The 23,833-nt window shown below is 35.4% G+C and overlaps 1 protein-coding gene across 23 annotated transcripts in view; it reads left to right on the top strand.

The window, feature by feature from the left end:
- The window catches only part of LOC101742568 (protein AF-10), a 44,172-nt gene extending 21,029 nt beyond the window's left edge, over positions 1-23,143 (top strand). For 16 of the 23 annotated variants that reach the window (XM_062670212.1, XM_021352567.3, XM_062670195.1 and 13 more), the window contains 10 exons: positions 2,036-2,104; positions 6,138-6,253; positions 8,377-8,555; positions 8,840-8,944; positions 9,304-9,340; positions 9,516-9,687; positions 10,856-10,973; positions 11,425-11,559; positions 12,551-12,666; positions 14,769-23,143. In XM_062670212.1, coding sequence (XP_062526196.1) covers positions 2,036-2,104; positions 6,138-6,253; positions 8,377-8,555; positions 8,840-8,944; positions 9,304-9,340; positions 9,516-9,687; positions 10,856-10,973; positions 11,425-11,559; positions 12,551-12,666; positions 14,769-14,804 — 1,083 coding nt within the window. In that variant the 3' untranslated portion in view covers positions 14,805-23,143. The remainder of the gene's footprint in view (positions 1-2,035; positions 2,105-6,137; positions 6,254-8,376; positions 8,556-8,839; positions 8,945-9,303; positions 9,341-9,515; positions 9,688-10,855; positions 10,974-11,424; positions 11,560-12,550; positions 12,667-14,768) is intronic. The other 7 variants (XM_062670262.1, XM_062670261.1, XM_062670260.1 and 4 more) reach the window with 3 other exon arrangements.
- The last annotated feature ends 690 nt before the right edge of the window (positions 23,144-23,833 follow it).

Below are 23,833 nucleotides of genomic sequence, written 5' to 3'. Positions count from 1 at the left end.
GCCAGACACATTGTAGTATCTATTGAAAATAAAAGTTCAATAATAAAAACTAAACATATCTCGGAAGAGCCTAATGAGATTGCATCTTTGGTCCAACGCATGTTTTTATTTGTAACATATTCAGAGTATGATTCATTTACCAGGCTTACGGTGGTTTCATATAAAATGTATTGAAAATTATTGATTAAATACCTTAATTTTGCGTATAAAATTTAAATTTTTTATTTGAAATTTTTGATTAGAAATACAATTGATCCTTTTTTTCCTACCTAATCGTTAGTAGCCGAAGGGGCTATTCCAACTTCGCGCGGACCGGAGAAATTGATCAATAAACTAAGTAAACTCCTTCGTAGGGTAGACTTTTTCATGCACTGATACTGCTACAATATAATATAAAATCTGTAAATAATATGAGTTATTGAATCACTATTATAGTTTTTCACGCGGCTTCGCTCACGTTATTGTAGAAATATATTTATTTATGTATCTACCGGGAGTAGAACTTTTTTTTGCCTCTGGTTGAAATGTTGTTTCATGTCCCGCTGACAATGTGTACCTGCGCTTAATTTGATGACCAACTAAATAAATAGCTGTCACCTGAAAATGCCACAAAAACCTCTATATAGTATGGATATCAATATACTATATAGAGTATATATACTACATACTGTCGACGATTATTTTATAACGATCTATAATCATCTGGCACTCGGCATTTGATAAATTTACACTAAAATTTCGCAAAACAAAATTGTCACTAGAATGCGCGTGCTCAACGTATTGTTACGCATGCGAAGTGACGCCTTTGTAAATAAAAAAAATCTTATAATCCGTGTTCTACGTAATGAAGACATATGTCAAAACTTGTAAACTGGTGGTAGGACCTCTTGTGAGTCCGCACGGGTAGGACCCACCACCCGCTTATTTCTGCCTTAAAGCAGTAATGCGTTTTGGTTTGAAATTATCCAAGTGCTTGCTTGCCATGCATAGCTCCGGTAGTTTTTTTTAAGAACATTAATTTTAAACTTCATTTCTCTGAGGATTTCCATCAAGCGACCGTATTCTCAAAATATTTATTTTTAAATTTTTCCGTAGGTGTATATAAGATATATATGTTTGTACAATTTCATTTCCAAAAAAACGATTCCCTAATTAACATTATTTGGAGAGATATAGATTAATTTAGTAAAACTATTAACTTACTTTAACAACAAAGATCGAATTGAAAACGAATAATTAGAATCTGAATAAATAGTATTTATGTATTATTGTCACATAAAAAAATGAATTCTAACTAGCATGGTAGTACATTAAAATCGGTATTCTCATTACCATACCTTGAATATGCAAGATATTTATCATCATTAAATTTCTTAACATTAATACTAATAAATTAAAGGAACTGATTGTTCCACAACCGACTTGCGTCGACCCCACCTAGTGGGATAAGGTGGACACAAAGAAAAAGAAAATTGTTCCACAACAATGCTTACAGAAAACGTTATTAGAAATACAGTCACCAAAAATGCTAAAAGTTTAAGTTGATACAATATTACTAAATGTAGGTAGACTTGTGCATCCTAAATGACAGTTGTGCGTTCTATGCAACATAGCCTATAGGTACCGTCTCATTAGCTACAATCATATTTCGAGACTAGGCCATTTGAATGGAGTGCTTAATATTAAAATCTAAAACGGCAATGTTCTTTCGATATTTATATATCTCATAACATTTCAAAGCTGTTCTTAAACTGTTTAAAGTTTTCACTGAAGGATTGCAATGTGACGGTACCGTTATTAAGTATTACTAACATTTATACGTAATTCAAATGTTTGCTTCTAAAGATTAATGTTTCCTGAAGCATGGTGTCATGGTATGCTTTGCTTTCGCGCGTTCTTTTAAGAATAGTCTAATACGAAACTCGATCATTACTGTTTCGACCTTTATAATGCAATGTTTTTGTGTTTGAATTATTTAATATTCGCTGTTAATTTTTGTTCGTCTCAAAATATTCACGTAGCTTATTTTATACAGGTTTCGGTTCAATCTGAAATTCCTGGTCCATCGCAGCATATTTTCCATCAGCCACAACCACAAAAGCCAGTGAGTGTTTTTTTTTTTCTAATTTGAATGGTAGGTACCTAATAATACATATTTATAATCTTCTTTAATTCTCATCCGACGTAAATGAACTCTTACTTTTTTACCACGATCCAATATACCATATAATAATATAATTTTAATGTCTGTTACCCACAGGTAAAAATTGTGTCTTAAATTTATGGAATTTGTGAAATGAAATTCTATTGAAATTTGTGACAAGCAATTACCATAATGGAATCATATTAAGATATTTAATTCATATTCTTACGGTGTAAATCTTTAGCCGTCTTACAAATAACAAAAATGAACAAAAAAGACGGAATGGATGTCGTCATAGATAAAGTAGGTAGGTACTTAATATTTTCTTCAATTGGAAACCAATTCCTACAAATCGCTAGTTCATTATATTTTATAAATCATTAATTAGGTTTCAACAAAACAAAACAAAGCAAAAAAGTATTATTTCAATATTTGTATGGTAATTGATAAAAATAATTCTACAGTATATTTTTTACATATTGAAGTGTTTTGTCACTAACATACCATTTTTTAAATACATTACCCAAAGTAAACAAAATAAAACCTATATTTAAATTATTAATTTTTATTTGAAAACGATTGCCAATTTCTGCCCCAAAGTAGTCCTCGTTGTATGTGTGCTAACCGTCTGATATCCATGGGCTCCGGTAACCACTTACGGCCTGGCCACGGGGATCGGCGGTGCGAACAGCGAAGCGGTGGGCGAGGCGACCATTCGCGCAACACCGTTTGCAGGCCACGGGTACTCACGTTCGCCGCCGCGACTAGTAAGGAAGTCCGACAGCGAAATGTCTATATCGAAATTATCTCGATATTGCTTACAAATTAATAGTTTTTTGGTTCAGGACCTATTATTTGGAAAAGATTGTGAAGTACATGATTTGAATAAGAATCGGAGTATACCTATAGATGGAGAATTCCACAAGAAGTACGAGAAATACTTTGGGTGGCTAGACTTCCAAATAGCTGGTCTAGCTAGTATTTCAGCTATTTTATTTTTTTATTGCTTAGATGGGTGGACGAGCTCACAGCCCACCTTGTGTTAAGTGGTTACTGGAGCCCATAGACATCCACAACGTAAATGCGCCAACCACCTTGAGATATAAGTTCTAAGGTCTCAAGTATAGTTATAATGGCTGCCTCACCCTTCAAACCGAAACGCATTACTACTTCACGGCAGAAATAGGCAGGGTGGTAGTACCCACCCGTGTAGACTCACAAGAGGTCCTACCACCAGTAATTACGCAAATTATTATTTTGAAGATTTCATTTTTATCACACGATGTTATTCCTTCACCGTGGAAATCAATCGTGAACATTTGTTGAGTACGTATTTCATTACAAAAATTGGTACCCGCCTGATATTCGAACACCGGTGCATCGCTCAACACGATTGCACCGGACGTCCGTTAGGCCACGACGACTTTAAAAATATAAAATAAAAAATAAATAAAAAATATAAAAATTTCGGCGTTAATTTTTCGCGGCGAAAACAACTAAACTCATTTAATCACTGCACTATTCGCCGCGACTACCGCTCGACTCCGTGGCTCGCGCCGTCCGTATTCATGCATTTGTTTTGCTCGCCCGCCGCATCGCGCGATTCGCTCGGTACATTTCGCCGGTCGCTTCGCCGGTCGCCGGTGCGCGTGGCTTGTTAGGTACATTTCTATGCGCTTGTTTTAGTCGCTAGACGCTTCGCCGTTCGCACCGCGCGAATATTCGCATCGGCGAATGTCCCGTGGCCAGGCTGTTAAGACCGAGTGCGTTGTAGGCTCGATTTATGCTATTACAAAAACAAAGTGTAAAAATAAGCGCTGTTTTGCATTTTTTATTACTATTCTTAATGCTACCATCGGTTTATATATTATTTAAGTACTGTAGGTATTTAACATTTTTCTTTGCCATATTCTCGACGCAAAAACATTCTTACGTCATTCGCTATTTTCGGCGAAAGTACCCGAAGTCAAAAGATATTTCGACAAATGACGAAATTCCTGTGAGATGTGCCCCGGGGAACACCAAGATTGCGTTTTGGTACCTGCCCATCCCATCAACTACCTGAACTATGAAGCGTTCGCGCGTTGTTTAAACATGTGCTCGCCATTCGTTGCAAATGAAAAAATAAAAAATATGTTACACTAGAAAACGTCACGAAGATATTAACTCTATCTCGCTTCCTCTTCGCTCGACTATGGTATCGGGAGTGTGAGATATAAATATTTACAAATACTACGACGGGGATACGGGAGTAAAATTCTCGCGTCCATCCATTCAATCAGTCTCGCACTATCGCCGGTTTTGGCGAGATCTGCCGCCCGGCGGTAATGTCTCGGGAAATCGTGTTCGTTTCGTTTAATTAAATTTAGAAATAATGTGAACACTTAGCTTAATGTATACAATGGTAAGAGATATTATGCCATCTTCAAATTTATTAACACGTGTTGATACTGCATATCTTTTGTCGTGGAGTGTCGATGAAAACATTGCCGAACTAAAATAAAATGTAAATTATATCTTTGCACACTAGAAACTGCATAGCAGTTATTCCACGTTTAGCAAAATCGAAATTAATTATTATTACCAGTGAATAAAGCTGAAAAGCTAATAAATGTCATTATTTAAATAGTAGCTTTTCCTAAAAGAAGTGCACAAAATATATGTAAGTAGTACGAGAAAAAATACGTATTAGTTAGATTATCCTGATAGAACCTAAGTGATGAACTATTATTAAACCAATGCTCCTGTAGGTGTATATAGGCCCAATAAATTGATTTGGCAATGTCAACCATCCAAATAATTTATTCACTGGTATTGCGGCTCGTTATAGCCACTTGTGGACGTCAAGTACAATTCAAATAAATACGTATTTTTATCAAACAATAAAACAATCAGTTATACTGGTACATTTCGTAGTCAGTGTTTAGCGATAATATAATATACTATTAGATTATTTTTCAAGTCTTATTCAGAGTATACATAGCATATGCATAGTGTATAAATTCATTAACTAACACGAAATTTCAAAAAAACTCTTGAAGATTTGTTCATTTTTTGACATTTCAATTGAAAACAAAATTTCAAACTGCAGACATAAACACTACCACCCCTAACCCTCGAGTTTGCTAAAAGCTAATATGTTGATGATACGCCATAAACTGTAATAGCAGAGACTAGATAAACAATCTTCTGCAATAGAAAAACAACCTTTTACACTAAGAGGAACAAAGGTCACTCTTAACTAGTCTAAATCGATGTATTTTAAGATGACGTTTTTTTATTTCTCTATATCATTTACATATATGCAATGGACCACCTAATCTTAGGGCTTCTCTGACATCAACAATCTACTATGTATTTAGATCCTTATCACACTCCATACGGAATCTCTCATTAGAATAATGCACATATAAATTGTTTTTGAACAACAAAACATAAATTATATTACATTAGAATTTTTGGACACGTGTAAGCATCTAAGTCAATAAATAATAACAACGTCAATCGTCTAAGAAGTATTTTTACTTCTTTGTCGTTTATTCTTATATTAATATTTGATTATACATTTTGACACATAATATTAAAATTGTCATTTAATACTAAACTTGAATTATATGAATTATTTGTAATCTAAACAAATAAATATAATAAAATAAAAGTGTAAAATGAACAACACGAAAATAAACTCTAATATTGTGTTATCGCCTAGAAAATGATCGAAAAGGAAATAAATAGCATAATATTCTCAGGCGGTCAGAATTCAGATGTGGTGGTAGAGGCACACTCACGGAGCATCTATCCTTGAACTGTTAGGTTTCCTCTTCTATCGCTCGGGAAACTAAGCAAACTTACCCCCTAGCTTAGACATTTGGTTCGCCCATCCGTCGTAGTTAAGCGGCAAGGTCTTTGAAAGATTTGAAATCCTGATCCACTAAAAAAAAAGTTGGTAATCAAACCGAATATTACACCATTAAACATGTTTTATGCATTACAGACTTCTATGGAACAGCCTGGCGTCTCAGGGCATTCACCGCATACCGTTCCTGGTCGCTCTTCTTGGGGTGGTCTGAACGTTGCCTACGAAATGCAGCAAGATCCAAATAAACCAGGGTCAGTTCAATACATTAATGTAAAATAATAATTTATAATATTGTGGAAATAAAACTGACCCAAAAAATCAACAACAACTTCTTTAAATCGTTATGTTCTGAAATGTGAGTAATGATTGCCCTAATCGGAGGATACGAGTTTGTATCTGATGGTACAGAAGCAAGAAGTCAAAGATAAAGGAAACACAATAAAACTTATTTGGTCTTTTTAAATGAACCGAAGGTAAGTGATGTTTAAAAATAACAGTATTTGCAGCAGAGGTTGTGTTTTTTGTATGTATATATGTATTACATTGCGCGTTGTTGAGAATAGTCTCTATGAGCTGGATTGTTTATAAGAGAAATATTTCTAATCACTCGATTCGAAATTTTACATAAACCTGCGCATGATTAGGAAAGTTGAGCAATGCAATCACGGTGACACAAAAAAAAATGATTTTTTCAGCACAATTTTTCTTTTACAGTAATAGAAGGTAGTTCGAAAAAATTTCGTCTTAATGTCGAATAAATGGTAAAATAATAAACGAATATTCCATTACTTGCCATCCACGCGATGTCACCTGATTTCAAATAAATTTGTCTGTACATTAGAAGCTTATGAGAACCTGTCCTGGGAAACTGGAGAGATCTATGTGTGATCGCTTCCCCCAAAGAAAAAAAAAAGATTAAGGTTAAAAATAAAATTTGTTGGAAAATAGTTTGAGCGACCGTAATGCACAAAGTCTCATTAATATCGTACATGAGTCATGCAACCATTTTATTTTGAGTCAAATTTTGTTGCTATCCATATTTGTTACAATGTGTTTGAAAATTATCAATCGTAATAAGTGGAATTGTATATTGCAATGTGTTAAACATGTGGCGAAAACAAAACTTATGTTAACTGTACTGACAGAGCCGTTGTGAATGTTTATTTCTGTTGTATTACCCAACTGTATCCGACAGGATTTTTTTGCTCATAACATTATCAACATAACTTCCTTGTGCTTCATGTGTAATGGTTTTTCAAGTGGCCATATAATAAGCCTCATAGTATTTGAAAATATACAACACGTGTGTGCGATGTGAACGAAATACAAAGTTAAATAAATTAAATTACTTTTGTGCTTATAGTATATAGTGGGTATGCTTTACGTAATTTGAAAATCAAAATTACGAAACCATTATCCTACCTTATCCTTATCTACTAATTTCGTTCCGTTTCCGTTTATCTTTACCTACTAATTTCGTATCGATTCGTGGTAGCTAATTAGTGAGCAATTAATTTTCGAGCGTAGAGCACAATATTGTTCATAACTGAGAAATTGCAATGAAAATAATTAGATCCTAGTCACAAGTGCTCTACGAAACACAATGTTCAATTACTTATAAAGGTACTATAGGTCCAATTTACTACGCATTTCGCCTACCTCCGTATGAACCTTTGCGAAATGGCGTCGATTAATTATTCGCCAAGTCGCGCGTCTTTGGCGAGTAATTTGCATATTTCAGCGATCGCTAATTGCTGTAATCTGTATTGTGACATCACATCTGACATCGCTTCACAACTGGTTGAACGTACTAACCTTGTATCGACTGCTCATTGGGAATGTGTTTGCTATATAAAGACATTGGCACTAATGCAAAAACATACGATTTTAATTCAGCAGTATTACCAATTTAACCTCTAAAAATATTTCCATTCATAATAACGCACATAATACTGTTTTTTTCTTTTTCTTATCTATGCTGATAGCCTTGACTGGCTATTGCAGCGTCTCCTTGACGTCTAGGTGAGCTCACGGGGCTCAGCCCACTGAGTTTCTCACCGGATCTTCTCAGTGGGTCGCGTTTCCGATCCGGTGGTCGATTCTGCAAAGCACTGCTTTTGCTAGGGTCAGTGTTAGTAACACTCCGGTTTGAGTCCCATGAGCTCATCTACTAGTTAAGGTTACGCTGAAATAGCCTCTCAAGGCTATCAGCTTAGGTAGGAAAAAAAAACAGCAGTGCTTCGCAGAATCTAGCACCGGATCGGAAACGCGACCCGCTGAGAAGATCCGGCGAGAAACTCAGGGTGCTGTGTAATATTGTGAAAATAAATCTTGTGTGAGCCCCAGCCTTTATATTTTATTATGTTGCCGACAGTGTCAGTGGGATGGCCAGTACTAGCAAAGACAATATGGGCCCGGTTCCCATATGCCCGATGCCGCCGGCTATCAGGAACAAGAAACGAGCAGCGATGGCGTCTGTCGTCAACATGGCGCCGGCTCCTATGCTTCCTGGTCCTTCCGGTCCTCCATGTCCACCAGGACCGTCTGCAATACGTACGTACCCTTAATTAGACGCACTAAAATTGGTTTGGATCTTATACAGGTATTGAACGGGTCGAATACAGCTTGGGAACTTCAACTAACATTATTAAACCTATAATTTCATTGATTAACAATTTTTTTTGTTACATAACCCGCAAGTGCGTAAGTCTTGTGCGTATCTCTCATTCTGACTAACCCAAACTAACAGCTAACACGTAGCTAATGTAACGTCGTCGCTCAAGTCGTAATCAAAAACGAAACGTAAAATTAAATTACATACGTACATTTCCGAGCAGAAACTTCGGGTACACAATCATTGGCTAATGTACGCCGTCAACCGCAGCAGACCCCGCCTCCGATATACCAGGAAACTATCAAAGATTCACCTCCAAGCTCGCCAGGTAATCGTACAACACGTACCAACATAATTAACGCTTACAAATAATGTATGGACAACACCCACACTGCACTCATGCATAATATGCTTTGTTGCGATAATTCGAACAAGCATTACGGCATTAACATTATTTATTTACATTTTATTACGCGAACAAGGTTTTGTAAAGGTTACCTTACGCACTCGCGGGTGTTTCCGTCGCTTTCTACTAACGAAAACAGTTGTTTTTGTGTGCTGACCGGTTTTTTTTTTGTGTCCTAACATTAATCAGATGTTTGGTTGATGTTTTTAGGCTTGTTTTGCGATAACGTTGATAATTTTAATTTAAAACATACGTAGATCAATTTGAATTTTTAATTACAGGTACAGAACGCGCCATGAAACCGAAAATGGAAACAAAGTAAGCAAACAACAGATATAATAAAATATTACATGTAAAATACGCTTAAATGTCTGTGGAAGTGGTATATTGTGTTATACGCCGCATATGCGACGATCACGGAAAATGTATAATAAATTGGCGATTATAAACCTTGAATATAATGTGTACGATAATGTTATGTGACTATTTTCAGGATTGGCCCGAGTTGTACAGCGCCGCACATGCTCGGCAACGAATTGAATCCGGAAAGTGGGGCTGCGGCCCGGCTTCAAGAGCAACTGAGCGCCGAGCTGGCCGCACATGCCGCCGGGAGCGGTGGTCCAGACCCACTGATTCCGCCACCGCTCATCAACAAGGCCGGAACAGTGAGCTCATCTATATATTAATACGTGAAGCAAAAACTGGTTGGTAGGACCTCTTGGGAGTCCGCACGGGTAGGTACCACCACCCCGCCTATTTCTGCCGTGAAGCAGTAATGCGTTTCGGTTTGAAGGGTGGGGTAGTCGTTATAACTATACTGAGATCTTATAACTTATATCTCAAGGTGGGTAGCGCATTTACGCTGTAGATGCCTATGGGCTCCAGTAACCACTTAACACCAGGTGGGCTGTGAGCTCGTCCACCCACCTAAGCAATAAGAAAAAATAAAAACTTTGTACCCCCTTTTTACGATAATTTCGCGGACGAAGGAGTATGAAATTTCCCGCACTTATAGATAATATAGAGAAGGAGTGCAGAATGTTAATATTTTTTTTATTAAGCATAACAAATACATTAAATCAATAAAAATAAAACATTTTTTTGACACACACACACGCATGCATACTATTTGTTTATTGTCAAACTTTTCTTATTGCTTATAGTCTGTGATCAAATTGAGAACAGGTTAAATATGGACTTTTTGGTGGGAGCGCGAGGAGTGAAGTTGTGTGATTTGTTTTATTTTGTCTATTTAGTGTTTCTTCAGGTTTAAATGTGTAATAACGGTGGTTTATTATCTGTTTAATATCTGTGAAAGTGCACAAATGTGGGAAAATGAAACAAAGCCTCTGGACGTAACTTCTCGGGATCCTCCAAAAAGTCCACTGAAAAAATCTCAGTAAATGACCACCATTTTACTAAGATTATGTTTCATCCCATATCATGTCATTTCATCCCAATAGATTAATATTTCAAATTAATCATCTTCATTTCATTTCGTTTCACTCCATATTATCATTTTTCATAAAAATAAGAATATAAGTAAAAAATAAGACATGACTTAAAAGGTCTCAGTAACCAGGTCATTAAAACCATTTAAAAAAACAGGTTAAATATTGTTTGTATTTATTGATATTTGTCTAAAGTGTAGTCTTGGCAAATTTTGTCATTTTAGAAGTTTTGACAATGGAATCATAATAGTGTACAAACTTATAATTTCAATAAATTATAGTCGTATTTGGACTACCGGGGGCCGACTAGTTAGTTCTAATAATTTCAAAACTACACGTGTGTGTTAAAAGAAAATATTATATCGTGTTCATTTTTGTCCAGGGTGCTGGAGGCCCAGCGGGACGTAGTTCTTCGAGTGCTCAGAGCCTCGATCAGCTGCTCGAGCGTCAGTGGGAGCAGGGATCGCAGTTTTTAATGGAGCAAGCCCAGCACTTCGATAGTGAGTGTTTAAACTGGATTATATCGAGCTCGTACTATAAATGACAAGTTTGAAGCCAAGATTAATGTTTGAACGAACATAGCTACAACAGGGATCCGGGAAACTCAAAGCATATCTCAGTATTCGGCTGATCGTTGATGGGTTTTTACGTTTTATTTGGTGATTTGAAAATCATTAATGTCTCAAAAATAATAGTATAATTTATGTTTTTAAATATTATTCTGCTATTTGTATCCGATTCCCTATTACTTGGCTTCAAACTAATAACAGCTTTGAACCATAATTGATGAACGCAATAATCGAATCAAAACACTGTTTAAATCAATTCTAATTACATTTTAAAAAAAAAGAAAGACAATTGCTTATCAATTTTGGATCGAAAGATAAAGTATAAAGTTCGAAGCTTCAAGGCTCCGTATAAATCGGGATACTGAAGTTAATTTTCCAACAGTAGCATCACTACTCTCATGCCTGCACCAGCTCCGCACGGAGAACGTGCGTCTGGAGGAGCATGTGGGTAGTCTGCTACAGCGTCGTGACCATCTGCTTGCAGTGAACGCTCGTCTCGCGATACCTCTCACCGCCAGTAAGTAACGCTTTGTAAGGCTTCACGTGCAGTGCAACTCCTTTAATAGATTTTAATAGTTTCACAGGTCGCAATATAAATCTTATTCTTCATTGTACATAATAACAACTGATTAATAAATATTAATAAAATGAAATTAATAAAAACATTTGTTTTTAGTAGTGAATGCAATTTTATGTTTTATGAAAGCTTAACTTTTTTTTTTTAAATAAGGACATCCCTATCTGTCAATCATCAATATCAATATTTTGACATTCTCATTCTCTAAATTTAAATAGATTATTTTACGTCAAAAGCGTCGTAACCTTTATACAATAGATGGCGCTAGTATTCATAGACAATACAGAATAAATGAAAAAAAAATCGATACAAAACCAAAATTCGTATATTATGTTGAAAAGCTTCTATTAGTAATTATGGCTGTTGTTTACAATAGAATAATGATAATAATAGTAAAAATATAATCTTAAACAAAGACCTGATGAGACTAGTGCACCTCTCCCAATTTTTTTTACCTAACTTATTATTTTCTGTATAGTTTTATTTTCACTCTGCAGTAGGAAACGTACCCATATATAATTTTAATTGTCTTGGAATCCAACAGAATCCGTTTTGAATTATGTGGAGCAACTTTGAAAATGATGTTCTTATTGTCGTCGTATCGTAAAAAAAACGTTTAAAACAGTTGTTGTAAAAAAAAACGATTAAAACACAGATACAGCTATTAAAATAAACGACATTATAATAAACTTTTTTTTTATATGAAATCTGTTAATATTTTTACGATTCTCATAAAATAAAGTAATATGAATATTAAAAAAAAATTAAAATTCTAGATTTAAAAAAAAAGAACGTTAAAACGTAGTTTGCGGAAAAAAAAATTTCGCCCTCATGTTTGCGTGCTTGTTTATTTAGTGCATGTATGTACATCCCTATTTTATTTTTCGTGTATTAGATGTTTTTGAGGAGAGCATGTGTATGTTATACGCAGTGTCTGCGGGTCCCCCCGAACCACCAAGATGCGCCCGGGACAGCGGGTCCCAGATGCGCGGCCCGCCACCGCCTGTACGCGCCACCGAGACCATCACCTCTGACCGGTCCCACCAGGTACTGTATCGCGTGAAAATCTACCGAACCGTTACGAAGACGAGTGAGCTAGTCATTTCTAGTCTATCTTCTATCTTTATATGTATATATAAAAATGAATTGCTGTTCGTTAGTCACGCTAAAACTCGAGAACGGCTGGACCGAATTGGCTAATTTTGGTCTTGAATTATTTGTGGAAGTCCAGAGAAGGTTTAAAAGGTAGATAAATATGATAATGCTCGGAATTACATAAAAATAACAATTTTGTTTTTCCTTTGATGTGTCCACCGTCCTTCATTTTGTTTGTTTTAAGTATACTAGAGGTCCCGCAGTAGTCGAAATTCGACTATAATTAATTGGAATTGTAAGTTTGTACACTATTATGATTGTATTTTATACTTCTATAATCACAATTTCGCCAAGACTACACTATAAAAATATTAACAAAGATAATTTGAATTTGACAACAGACGTCAAGAACAAAAGTTTGACAATAAATAGTATGCATGCGTGTGTGCGTCAAATACATGGTATGTAGTGTGTGTAATGTTTTCTTTATTGATTTAATGTATCTTTTATGCATTATTTTTAAAAAATATTAGGATTGTGCACTTCTTCTCTATATTCTCTATAAGTGTGGAAAATTTCATAGTCCTCCGTCCGCGCAATTTTCGTAAAAAGGGATAACACGTTTTTGCTTCACGTATTAATATATAGATTTTATACAAAAGTTTAGTTAGGTCTTTTATTTATCAATTGAGGCACTACGAAATCTGTCGGGTCAGCTAGTATTTATATATTAATACGTAAAGCAAAAACTTTGTACCCCCTTTTTATGAAAATTGCGCGGACGGAGGAGTATGAAATTTCCCACACTTATAGAGAATATAGAGAAGGAGTGCAGAATTCTAATATTTGTTTAAATTATGCATAAACATTACATTAAATCAATAAAAAAAACATTACACACGCTACCGTGCATTTGACACGCACACATACACGCACGCATACTATTTGCTTACTGTCAAACTTTTCTTATTGCTTGTAGTCTGTGGTCAAATTGAGAGTAGATTAAATAATAGACAGATTAGTGCTTGCAACTGAGTTGAGTGAAGTCAACGATTATGATCTTTCTTCCCGCCCACCGCCGCTTGAAATATTGCTAAGTGATGTACATAATTTCAAGCCTTTGTACAAATACATTAAGAGTACTGTAAATAACATTTAAAAGTTAGTGAACAGTCTTGAAGTGTTCTCAAACTGAAAGTGACCGAAAAAAGAAATGGCTTAAAGGTCTCGTTACCAAGCCATAAAATCCAAATAAAAAAAAGATTAAATATTGTTTGTCTTTATTAATATTTGTGAAAAGTAAATAATAAATAGTCTTGGTGAAATCGGTGATTATAGAAGCATAATAAATAGTCTTTGACAATATAATCTTAATACTGTACAAACTTATAATTTCAATTAATTATGGTCGAATTTCGACTACCGGGGCACCGCTAGTAACCATAAAATCACATATAACTATAAAGTTTATTTCGATTCTAATAATGTTAAATGTTCTGTTTAATGTAACAGTCAACTGACGTGGACAGTGGTACTTTGTAGCATAGTGGTGTGTCCTTGAACTGCCTTGGGCTCAGATTACAGGTTTGAGAGACACCAACTTGCTAATGCGATCAGTTTTAGCTCCAAATAGTGTTTCCTGTTGTTTAAGTTTATTAATAATATTATTAATATAATAATTCGCCTTCGAAAACGGTTTACATAATAAAATTGCTAACCGAACAGTTTTTTTAGGTACCTAAAACAATGTTAGACTTAAATTTAGTATTTATAGTCAAAATTAAGTCCAAAAAGGATTCTTAATTATCATAAATAAAGAGATCTGCAGAAGAGCGAATAGAGCCGCCATATCTTTTCGTATGAAACATTCATTTCATTCTTTCAACAAGGACTGCCGCGCTCGAACGCCACTCACAAAAAATAAACGAAAGTCCAGCGAGGGCGCGTTTTTATAGTGTAGCGCTGGTAGTCCCTAGGTCATCCCTAGTTCCCGGTCGCGGGGGAGCCTGGACTCTGTAATAGTACTCTATAAATGAGCTAAATATTTATTTCAGCTTATGATGCGTGATATGCAACAAAAGCCCAGCTGAAAGGAGAGGGGTGGCGGCGGAGGGGGCGTGCCTCAGCCCGGCCCTTCCGCGGGCGACCCTCAAGCCCTGCGCGCCGTACAATCATTCATCTTCACTGAGCAACGCCGCAGGGCAGACTTCTCCATCGATGCTATACTCAAGTTCGATCATTAGACGATATTATCTCGTTATCATACACGAGGACGTTTATTTAGATTACATTATAATTGGTGACGTAACTCCGTAGAACCTTTTAAAAAGTTAATTAATTGTGAGACATTTCTAGAATGTGATCCATATATTGAATTCTGACATTTAATAAAGTTCCTCCCGAACAATTGAATAACCCCGTTGTTAGCATCGATTAGGTTGTAGGTTGTCGCGTACATTGCGTCATTGTAGTGATTAATGTGATGACTGGCCTAAAGGTCTGTGATCTATTTGTATATGTGGTTAATAAAGAAAATAAAATAAAAAAACTTTCAGCTGAGATTCTAAGCGAATTTTGATCGAGACTATGTCGTAAAATATTGAGAAGATAACTTCACCAAGAACTACCGGATCGGACGACTACTCTATATTGACGTTCACTGGATTGATATTTCGCCTGCACGGCGCGAACCTGAAAATGACCTCAAAGGCAATGGCATATTATTTGTCTAATGTCTCTCGAACGTTGAGAAGAAACAAGGAAGGAGCCTCGCTTTTGAAAGCCAAGAATTTTAATGTCGATGTGGACATGGGAAAAATCGCCGAAAATAAAAAGCAAATGATGCCACGTTAATGATTCTGGTGATTTTGAATGAGATACGCATCATAACAGTGTTCGAGCCGCATCGAACGTTATGGAAGGAAGGAAATACCATCCTGAAGGCGTCGGAGAAATATAATCGTTTTACGATGAGATCAATTATTTTGTCTTTTTCTCTTATCGCTTTTTGATAAGAGCTTTTTGATCTCATTGCAAAATGTTTTTGTTTTGTAATTATAACACACTTATAAACTATTTTAAACGTACTACTATACAATATAATTGTTTTATATAAAAAAAAAATTAAATTGTCATCTATCCAGTATGCATTAATTTCAACAGTTTGCATTAATTTTGAGAATTAGTAGAATTAGTTTTGATTCCCATGTGAATTGTGTCATTTTAAGTGGCTATTTTATTATTTTGTCTATATTTATATACCATTTTGGTTAACTGTTTTATTACTTTGTCTATATTTCCATACAGGATCTCATTTAATATGTACTAAAGCCAAAAAAAAAAAACAAAGTATGCTATTATGAACAGAAGAAGTTAATAAAAACTCACAAAGCTTTGTGCAATATGTATTACATTATTGTAATTAATGTGTGTAATAATAATTCAACAATTCGAATATTCATCGCACTTTGAACTATTCATATTGTTTCCTAATTTAATATTTTGAATATATTTTTCTAACATAAAATTGTTTAAAATTACATTACATTTACATAATACATTACATAATAAATGAGACCCTGTATTTGTTTATATAAACCATTTAAAGCATAATTTTAATATTATTTTAATATTATACTACTATACAATTGTTATAATTAAGTTAATTATTCTTTTAATGAAAGTATGTGATTAGTGTTTTAAGTTCATGTATCAGTTTGAGCGTTGGTGTGTTGCAAGTACGGATCGTACAACCATTTAATTTGTTTTTATTTGTTTTAATACGAGCGTAATTATTTATTAACATTCAATTGAATTTTAGCTGTATATTATGTTTTATAATCGATTCTGCAATTTTTAAGAATTCTGTATTGCGAAAACTCGTAACGAATAATTTAAATTCAAATATTTTTATCGAGTAGATCTTAATTTAGCCTCCAAACATAATAATCAAGTAGACAATAGTTCTTAAATTATTGTGTTTTTAATACTGTTGGTCGTTTCCGTAGGGCTGCCTCCAAACGGGCCACATTTTCATGGAAATATGTAGCGATAATAAAGTCAACAATTGCAATATCTCGTACCCGGCTATACGTTCAAATGATTTTAGTACTTAGTTTTGTCTTAAAACCACAATTAATCAACAAAACCTAAAGCGTACAATTTTAAAAATGAGGACATTACAAGCATTTTACGTTGATGTTAACCAAATAACGCCATTATTTTAATCAAAGAAGGCAGCTTTCAAGACAGTCATCAAAAAAATATCAACATTCGTTCAGGCAGGACTGAGAATCTCGCCTTATAAATGCGAAATTATTTTAATACAGGCAGTAGCTTTAATTTCTTATCAGTCAGTCAGTGTATGTTTCGCATCAGCCAATTGTGGTAGTTGTGCGGGACAAAAAAAAACCTTAGTGCAATATAAGCCAAGTTTCATTTTTATTAAATTTTTGTTGTTCGTTTTACTTCTTACATCAACTTTTGTACGTTTTACTTCTTGTCTAACTCTTCGTTCGTTTTCTTCTATCTCTTTAGCTCTTTCTAACGCTAATTGTTACGCGTCCTTGCGTTACGTTACGCTCTTTTTCTTCTATCTCGTTAGCTCTTTCTAACGCTAATTGTTACGCGTCCTTGCGTTACGTTAATCTCTTTTTCTTCTATCTCGTTAGCTCTTTCTAACGCTAATTGTTACGCGTCCTTGCGTTACGTTACTCTCTTTTTCTTCTATCTCGTTAGCTCTTTCTAACGCTAATTGTTACGCGTCCTTGCGTTACGTTACTCTCTTTTTCTTCTATCTCGTTAGCTCTTTCTAACGCTAATTGTTACGCGTCCTTGCGTTACGTTACTCTCTTTTTCTTCTATCTCGTTAGCTCTTTCTAACGCTAATTGTGATGCGTCCTTGCGTTACGTTACTCTCTTTTTTCTTTTCCTCGTCTGTTCATCTTTGAGCTTTAAGATTGAATCGTCGTTCCATCTACACGATGTTAGATCTACGCAATTTGGTAAGCCAACATATTGGAATCAATATTGACCATGTGTTGGCTAGGATGGACGATATTATGCAGTATGAGTTATAATAGTAGAGATTGCACCGGACATTCGTTTTATGTCGGTTATGCTACCAGCCGCCAATATTGAAGTAAAAATGTGGCCTATTTTATTTAGAAGCACCTTAGGTGTCTGAGTTAGAGAACATTAAAAAAAATCAACATTCATGATTTTTTTTCTTAAATATTGCATTCAAGTAGAACAAATTAAGTTTTACGTAATACTTTTTATTTTGAATTAGTGTTACCATCTGTGAAATCTTTCATATTATTGATGAAAGGTAGTTAGAAATGGAAGTTAGTTACAACCGTGACGTCACAGGAACAGGTTAGCATAATGCATCAGTAGTGCGATTTTCAAGTAAAACGAAGAACTTACTAGAGATGTCAAAGAGCTAATAATGTTTATGTGACGTAGAAATTTCCAGCAAAATGTAATTTGTTGAGGTTTATCGACAAGTTATAAAAAAGTTTATATCCTGGGTTGGGGAGGTTCCAGCGCCTCATGGGGCGTTTTAAAAAAAACGCATGGGATTATAAGACCTATGTCCAGCGGTGGGGGATCGCGCAAATAGATTTAAGCGTCACCGTTCTATTTGCGCTTTAAAGTTGCCGTGTCAACGACGCAATGTTATGTTCAGATTTATTTTGTGCAATAGAATAAAGTGATGTTTTATTCAGTTGAATTGCGAATACGCAATCTGACACGGCAACATTTTTTTAATGCACACCATTATGAGTTCTCATGCTGGCTGGCTTAACGTAATTTTAATCTTCAATGTTCGTAATATTCAAGGTATCTGTGTTTTTGAATTTATTGTGAAATAGGTAGTATGTGTACCTTAGTAGGAACTGCATGTGTATCTATCTATATATCGATATTTATATATTTATAAATATATATTTCATCGCTTTTGACTGCTTCTTAAAACATACAGCATATTTATTTAGGTACGTTGCAAATGGCGACGGGTGTTTCCTAGGCACCTTAGTTTATCTTAACAGATTACGTAAAACGAGTCCATCCAAAGGAGACTTTGATTGGGAGAATTTAACTAGGAAGTTTCATAACTTTTATTTAATTTAAATAATCAATATGTTTGCTATATAACAATGACATATTGGGCCGTACATTAATACGGTTAAATAAAACAAAAACCCTTTTTGGTATTTCATCATAAATTCGCATAATATAAACTTTTTACAATTGTAATTTTAACGGGTAGACTTGTCAAAGATAAACTTGTATTTTTAAATAAAACGCACGGTCTGTTTAGTTCAAGCAATAAATCATACCATAATCGGAAGAATCACAATTACAAGTTGACTTTAAACATCGCGCGAGACGAGACTAGGATAAGGACTAATGTTTTAATATTACGAAAGAAACACAAACGGCGCGATATAAAACGTAAACTTGAGGCAATACTTGCATAATATTAGACTTAGTTTAGGAATTTGTTTGAACTAAACGATTCAGGCGGTTTGACTTAGGTTATAATTTTTTAAAGTTCCTGTTGGCGGCGTGTGGAATGCTCCCTAATCTCACTTTTTGGATGGCCGCATTATAACACACACACCGTAAACGGGTTCGACTGCCGTAAACGATTTTAATTACGTTCGCTTAATTGTTTTTTTATTTATTGTTTTCTTTGGACCTTCTACTTTTGATGAGTAAACCGAGCGATTCCACGTTTAAAAGTTGGATGTGAACTGTCAAATACCAAAGATTGTGTGAACATATATTTTACTGTGACTGAATTCGGTATGCAGATAAGACATGGAACATCCGAAAGGGAGAGTGACTTTAAAAAAAAGATTAAGAGCCGGTTCTCTTTTTAGTCGCACAACGTCTTATTTTCTTTTAAATAGACCCAATCGAATTGCGATTGGCGTTCGCTGAAGCGAATCTCGCGAATTTTAAACGTTTATTGACGTTTACATTGGCATCTAGAACTATACCTAGCCGTATTGAGTATTTAAATTCAACTAATTTTAAATTTAAATGTTTTCGTTGTAAACACCGGGACTAGTGTATAAACAGGATAGCATGCGTTGTGTAACGTATCGAAGGTTCGTCACGTTTCTGAATGTTTGTTTGTTAACGATGTGAAACTTTGTTATTGTCAGACGTAAGGAAAATATCTGTGATTGGTACTCTTAACGCTGTGGTGTAATTGTTGGCAGTAAATTTGAGAGTCGAGATGTTATAAAAAACGGGATGTTGCTACTGTTACGATTAAAAATAATCAACCACTAAATAAATTGGGACCGGTTATTCTGGGCTTTGAGAGAGATCAAGGTGCCAATCTTACTGGTGGTAGGACCTCTTGTGAGTCCGCGCGGGTGGGTACCACCACCCTGCCTATTTCTGCCGTGAAGCAGTAATGCGTTTCGGTTTGAAGGGTGGGGCAGCCGTCGTTACTATACTTGAGACCTTAGAACTTGTATCTCAAGGTGGGTGGCGCATTTACGTTGTGGATGTCTATGGGCTCCAGTAACCACTTAACATCAGGTGGGCTGTGAGCTCGTCCACCCATCTAAGCAATAAAAAAAAAAAAAAAAAAAAAAAAAAAAAAAAAAAAAAAAAATCACGGGGGTGCAGGTTAAGAAAGGCTGAGAGGTAAGAGAGGTTCAGGGTCCACTATGTAATCAGTTGGTTCGAACGACGAGGGTAGAATGTGAAACATTGTACGTGCTTAACGTTTTGTAGGTCTTGGATAAGTTTCAGTTGGATCTCTCGTTGTTTAACATCTGATTTCCCATTGACGATGGCAGCCGCTCGTTTACATTATTCCGAACGATCTGCGTGGGTTTCGTAGGGCCTTGACGCTATTTAAATAAATCTTCTATTACGTTTAATTTTTATTATTTAATATCTTCAAGCGCAAATTGCTGCGCTTCCGACGATACAAGCATGGTCGTGAAACACTAGTACGTGTATTGACGTGTCGTTGGTTTTGGTCTGTTTCAGTATGTCAGCTTCGTATCGTTGGGAGGGCTTGCCAGGCGTGCTTAACTATTTCCGAGCTTACGTTTGAATACTTGTGGCACGCCAACGGCAATGCTCGATAGTGAAACGCTCGTACGTGCTTAACGTGTCGTAGGTCTGGTTAGTTTCAGGTGGCAAGCCTTGCCGGCATTCTGAGGTATTGTTTGGTCTGCCTACAAGTATCGAAATGTAAGTTCCCTTCGCGTCAATATGATTCCGGAAATGATATAAGACACGGGAATGCTTAACATCGTTGGTTTGATTGCACCGTCTTATATTCATACAGAATCATTCTTTAACGTCTTTGTAAGTGTAATTTGTACAACGAACGATGGTTATAACGAAGATGAGGTTAACATTCGGTAAAGGTAATTGAAATGAAACCATCGTTAGGACCGTAGCTACGTCCTGCGTGTCGCTCTGAATTTCGAAGAACCTCTAACAAGCTAATGATGTAATCAAAAGCTCTAACATCGACAGACGCTGATTGTGAAACACTAGTACGTGTACTGACGTTGATGAATGCCATGGTCCGTTTCAGGTGATAGCCGATTTCGTTATTGGAGCTGTTACACGCGCGCTTTTTGCTTGAGTAAATACGATTGCCCATCGCAATGGCCGTGGATTCTGGGCAAATAGGAAACGTTCCGTCAAACACGTCTGACAATAATAAAAAAAATTGCTACGTCTTACAACACGTTAAATTCGATTAAAACTGCGTGCTTACAATGAAAACAACTAATTTATTATGGTCCGGTACTGTCGTTTATTTTAAACCTTACCAATGGTTTACGGTGGTCATAAAGTGACCCAATAACGTTATAAGCGATCTTCGTGTCTAAAGTACGTGTTTGTTTTCCCTACCCGGTTAACAATGTAAGCTTATACGATATTCGGGTCGCAATATAACGTCAAATAAGTATTTACTACTTTAGTAGTATAATATGTAATACGTAGATGATATGCTTGTAAACTAATGTAATTTACAAGTGGATCACAAACGGCGGATTGTACTAGTTTGAGTTCTCTGTTCTCTCGACCAATCTGTAAAGAACTGGATATTAAGTATTTGAATTTTCTCTCGAAATGGTTAAAATGAACATCGTTTAGATTTGAAAAAATGGAATAAGTTGTTGAGAAGAAAAGGAAAATACGTTAGAAATAGGTTAGAAACGATTGAGTCGTGATCGCAGCAGAAGTCAATTTATATCTAGTGCAATCAGTTGTATTTCTAAGAATTTCTGTAAATTTCTCCTGATCTCGAACAGGAAGTACTTTAGGGATGCTCAAAGTTTTTACATTTTAATTGCAAAATTCCAAAGCGGGTATCTCTTAGCGAACCCGTGGTTATTTTATTCATTATTTTATGTTACAACGAAAGGGTAAAACGCTTTTCACTTAATTAAATGTTGGCCAAAATTGGTGCTATAAAGAAACTTGCTAAACATCGGTACGGTGTTCAATGATTGTAAACGAGTTTAGAATCAAAAATTGGGGAACAGGGTATTGGAAGTTAGCATAGCGGGGGGGAAAGGAATGGAGTAAGTTTCTAATAAAAACGCCAGTTTTTTATCTGCCAAAACTATTTTAATACTTCTCTACTCTATATACTCGACTTCAATTTTCATACTTGTAACACTTGAAAGATTGATGTTTTTTATTTTATTTTTCAAAAAATCCTTCATGTTTGACCAAGAATAAAAAAATCTTTTTAACTATGTACTGAACATTTTCAGAATTGCCAACATTTATAAGTGAGGAGGCGTGAAACCTTTGACCTAATTCATTTTAAATATAACTAACGTGGACCTATACTATACCACATTACTTTTAATATTCGATGTTATATTTAACTTTAGTATTTAAGTATCAATGGTGTATATTACCATTTAAATGTAAGCACAGACTGGCAAACAAAGGCTCAAGTAAAACTGGTGTTATAATATCCCCGAATACACACGAAGATCTTACATGAAAAGAATCCATAAAGTTTAACAACAATTTTAAAAAAATTTAAGAGCGTAATAGCCGTATCGTTACAATATTCACTTTTCAACTTTGAATCAACAGTCATGACATTATTTGAAAACGAGATAGATCCCACGCTATAAAATTAAAGTTGTTCAAACTGATAAGATCCTACTGGCACTGCGTTATGGAGCTCGGAGCGTTTATTTCTGCATCCTTTGCTGCATAATAACCTTATTCAATGAGTTCAAATGCACTTAAGTCTCGTGAAAAGGAAGGCAAAACGCTCTGAGTAATAGACGGGGTCACCAAGTCTTGCTGACTGATTGTGTTTAGAATTAATGTCTATTTAATAATCAATTGTGTAATGGATGTCAATCGATGTTTTGTTCTCTCTGAAATAAATGTCCTTTGATTGGAATCGTGTTTTAATTCTAACTAAATACAGTGTATCAAAGTTCTTAGACATCATAACTTGATGCTACCCACCTTGAAATATGTGTTCGAAGTCTCTATATTACGGCTGACATACGCCCGATCGCTTAGTGCTTCGCGACAAAATTGATAATATTCTATACCACCATTGTTTACGTAATAACTATTATGAAGAAGATTTCTAAAAAATATTCAAGTGTGAGGTCTTTCCCCAATAACGTTCTGTGAACCAATCATGTTATGTGCTACATCAACCAGCAGCTGTCTTTTCAGCGCATTGTGATTTCGCTCGTGTCGCAACTCGTTAATCTTCTACTAAAACAGATATGAGGCCGACAGCGCAAAAGTGGACAAACCCACAATTTTTAATACTAAGCTTATAATATGTATATTGGAGATTATTTAAAATATAAAAAATGTTGGTGCAAAACCGGCATATCCATAGTTTCACCCATAAATAACAGATGGCTTTGTAAACGTTATTTTAGCGCGTAGGTATTGTTTTTTTGCCTACTCAAATTAAAATTAAAAAATAACTATGGTAAGATTAGGCCACTTTTGCGCTGACGGCCTCATATAGCAGTGTGTGTATCAGGTTCACCACAAACTGAGGAGTGGCGATTGCTCGTGAGGTAACATCTGCCCACAGCAATGATGCTAAATGACGACCACGACC

The sequence above is a fragment of the Bombyx mori genome, chromosome 1, assembly GCF_030269925.1.
Source record: "Bombyx mori chromosome 1, ASM3026992v2".
Lineage (NCBI taxonomy): Eukaryota > Metazoa > Arthropoda > Insecta > Lepidoptera > Bombycidae > Bombyx > Bombyx mori.
The sequence above is the reverse complement of the archived record's forward strand: the minus strand, read 5'-3'. Positions and strand labels throughout refer to the sequence as shown.